Consider the following 3,180-nt stretch of genomic DNA (forward strand, 5'->3'; position numbering starts at 1 on the left):
AAAGAAAAGCAGCAGCAGCAGCAGCAGCAGCAGCAGGCTGCAGCTGATGAAAGCCGCTGTTTGCGCGCTGCTGCGGGACCTGCGGGACGTGTGTCTGCTGAGCTGGGTGCCTTACTACGTGATAGAGCCTGAGGAAGAGTTTGCATGTCTTTCGAAGTGTTTGTCTTTGGCAGAGAGCTGCAGCACGGAGCAGCAGTTGCTGCCGCTCTCCGCTCCTCTTGCTGCTCTCATTCTGCAGAACACTCTCCCCAGCAGCCTCCCCGTCCGGCAGCAAAAAGACCTCCTCGAAAAAATGCTCCGCGCAGCCAAACTCGTCGCCGTCTGACCCTGCAGCACCCAGCGCTGTTGCTCCTTGCTGCTGCTGCGGCTGCTGCTGCTGCTGCCAGCTGCTGCTGGCTCCTGCTAGCGGCTGCTGGCTGTTGCTGGTTGCTGCTAGCTGCGGCTGGTTGCTGCTAGCTGCGGCTGGTTGCTGCTAGCTGCTGCTGGCTGCTGCTAGCTGCGGCTGGGCTTTGTTTTGGGTCTTTGCGGGTGCACGCTGCGCGGGGGACTGAGTGCAAATATTTCAGAAGTATATTATTAAGCAGCCTGTGTTTATAGAAGAGTGGATGCATTCTTTTACTTTGGGGCTGCATGCAAAAAATGAACACGCAAGACCCGCGGCTGCGGCTGCCCGCGGGCGGGGCCCCAGCCAGCGGCAGCAGCTTCAGCGGCAGCAGCTGCAGCAGCAGCAGCAGCAGCACACAGCGCAGCAAAGCCGGTGTGGGGCCCCGAGCCAGAAAGGCTGGGGCCAAAGACACAGGCAGGAGCTCCCTGGGGTGCCCCACAGGCGTAGGGACTGTAAAGATCTTTGTGGATAGAAAAAGTCCCTTTGAATTATCACAGTGCAGCGGGGCTGTTCATCTCACTATTTTTAGTGACCCTTGGTTGTTTAGGGGAGCCTGGGGGGCCCCGGAGGGGCCTCCCGGGCCCCAGGCGACCTCGGGAGCCACGGCAAGGCCCCGTGGAGCAAAGGGGGCCCTCGGCGCCTTCGGGGGCCCCCCCGGTACCCAGGGGGCCCCCCGCGCCCCCGGGGGCCCCCCAGCAACAAGGGGGCCCCCGCGGCAGGGGGCTGAGTTGAATGCAGTGTGTGGTGGAGTTTAAGCGGAGGGGACCTCGGGTCTCGGGATGCATCAGACAGGTCGGCTACGGGGCCCCTGCTGCTGCAGCAGTAGCAGCTGCTGCTGCAGCGCAGCAGCAGGGGGCCCCGCGTCTGTCTCCCTTCAGGAGACAGCCGGGAGGAGAGCCAAGACTGTCCCCTCCAGGCAGCTGCCTCTCCTCGTTTACAGAACAGTTTTTCTCAGTTTGTGGTATTACTAGGGTTTAGGATTTAGGGGTCTACGTAGACTAGTGGCTCTGTGCTGCTGAGGTGTACAGACACCTGAGGAGGCGCAAGTGTCTGCTGCAGCCAGTCAGTTAAAAGCCCAAAAGCAATCTGCAGTTGGCTCAAAAAGTGGAAGTTTAGATTTAAAAAGATAGCTGAAAGCCGAGTCATGGCTAGCCCAGCTGGTCTAATTTGGAAGGCTAGTTAGGGACGACGAGCTAGCCAGCTAGCCAGCTAGCTAGCTAGCTAGCTCTAGCCTGCTGGCCAAGCATGTGACGAGCCGAACAATAGACCCTGGCATGTCATAGTCGATATGGCTCGAGCAGCAGCAGTTACTGCTGTGGCCGCGGCTGCTTCTGCTGCAGCAGCAGCTTTAGAAGAACTCGTCGTACTCTCCTGCGTCGCTCTCGTAGTCCGCGTCATAGGCCTCTTCAGGGTCTTCTTGAGGGGCCTGGGGGGTCTCGGCTTCAGCGTCCGACTGGGGGGTCCTGGGGCCCCCGGGGGCCCCCCTGGGGGCCCCCCCTGTTTGGCTGGGGGGGCCTCCCCGGGCTGCGGGGGAAGCTGTGAGCTGTTCTGCTACTGCGTGGACAAAAGAGTCCAGAGAGCGGCGCTTCTTATGGGGGCCCCCCTCCTGGGTACCCGGGGAAGGGGGCCCCCTATGTTCCCTAGGAGTGGCCAGCCTGGTTTCTCTGTAGGAGGACTGCTGCTGCGCTGCGCTGCTGCTGCTGCTGCGGGGGCGTCGGCGGCGCGTGGTTTCGCTGCTGCTGCTGCTGCCGCTGTCGCTCTCGGCGCTGCTGCTGCAGCTGCAGTTGCCCATGCGAGCAGCAACTTTGAAATAAATGCTAAGTCTTGTGTACTTCCCCATGTACTGGTCTCGACTAGCCAAATACTTCTCCAGGCGCGACTGCCTCCGCTTCGGCAGCGGCTCCCGCAGCGAGGGAATCCGCGGCAGACGCAGTGCAGCAGGCGCTGCTGCTTCCGACTCTGACTGGCTTCCTGCTGCTGCTGCTGCTGCTGCTGCAGCACCAGGGACGTCCTTGGGGTTCTCGCTTCCCAGCAAGCTGGGGCTTCTTCTGAAGCAAAAAGGCACGAAAGGCACTTCTTGCTGCTGCAGACTTGAAGCGCTCTGCAGCTAAACAAGAACTAAGGAGGGAAATAAAGAAAATAAAGCAGCAAAGAGTTTTTCACTTACGTTTCTTGGCTTTGGGGTGAGGCCTCAGCAGCAGGCGCTGAGGGCGCTGGCCGGGAGTGCACGAGCTTCGCGCCGCGGCCGCTGGAATGAGGGCCTGTTTGAATCATTTTGAGGGGAAAAGTGGGGATATTGGGCTCAAAAAAAGAGGCAACAGAATCCTGAAGTCTCTCTTAATCTGATGCTCTCTTTATTCGCCAAGACAGGGGTGGAAAAGCCGCGAAAACGGCGATTTTTAATACAGAGGGCGGGTAGAGCCTTGGGATGCTCAGTGGCGGCGATCGCAGAGTAACGGCAAAGATGACGCAAAGAAAGGCTTTAGTTGAATTTAAATCAAACTTAAATTCAATTCAAAATTGATTCGAAGTAAAAAGAACTTAAAATATAAAGTGAGACAGACTAGCCAAGGCGAGCCTCGCAGGTCAGCCTCGAGAGCCCACGCACGCGGCAGCTCGCCAGCTGTCGGTTGCTGCTCCTGCTGCTGCGGGGCTCCTTTTTACCGCCTATTATGATTTTTTCACCCTTTATCAATGAATTTTAAATTCCCATAAATAAAAACTTAAGTTTACAATCTAATTGGTTAGGGGGCCGCGATTTGAGCCTTCAGATTTGGCCTTCAACAGCAAAGGCC

General features: G+C 58.3%; 2 protein-coding genes across 2 annotated transcripts; one reads left to right on the top strand and one right to left on the bottom strand.

Annotated features, from left to right (window-relative positions):
- Positions 1-46: 46 nt before the first annotated feature.
- On the top strand, positions 47-325 carry ETH_00035370 (hypothtetical protein, conserved, putative; the record flags this gene model as incomplete). Its single annotated transcript, XM_013378925.1, has 1 exon — positions 47-325. The coding sequence occupies one exon, from the start codon at positions 47-49 to the stop codon at positions 323-325; it is 279 nt and encodes a 92-aa protein (XP_013234379.1).
- A 1,408-nt stretch (positions 326-1,733) lies between these two features.
- On the bottom strand, positions 1,734-2,659 carry ETH_00035375 (uncharacterized protein; the record flags this gene model as incomplete). Its single annotated transcript, XM_013378926.1, has 2 exons — positions 1,734-2,433; positions 2,553-2,659. The coding sequence occupies 2 exons, from the start codon at positions 2,657-2,659 to the stop codon at positions 1,734-1,736; spliced, it is 807 nt and encodes a 268-aa protein (XP_013234380.1).
- Between the last annotated feature and the right edge of the window lie 521 nt (positions 2,660-3,180).

The sequence above is a fragment of the Eimeria tenella genome, genomic scaffold, assembly GCF_000499545.2.
Source record: "Eimeria tenella Houghton genomic scaffold, Eth_scaff1181, whole genome shotgun sequence".
NCBI lineage: Eukaryota > Apicomplexa > Conoidasida > Eucoccidiorida > Eimeriidae > Eimeria > Eimeria tenella.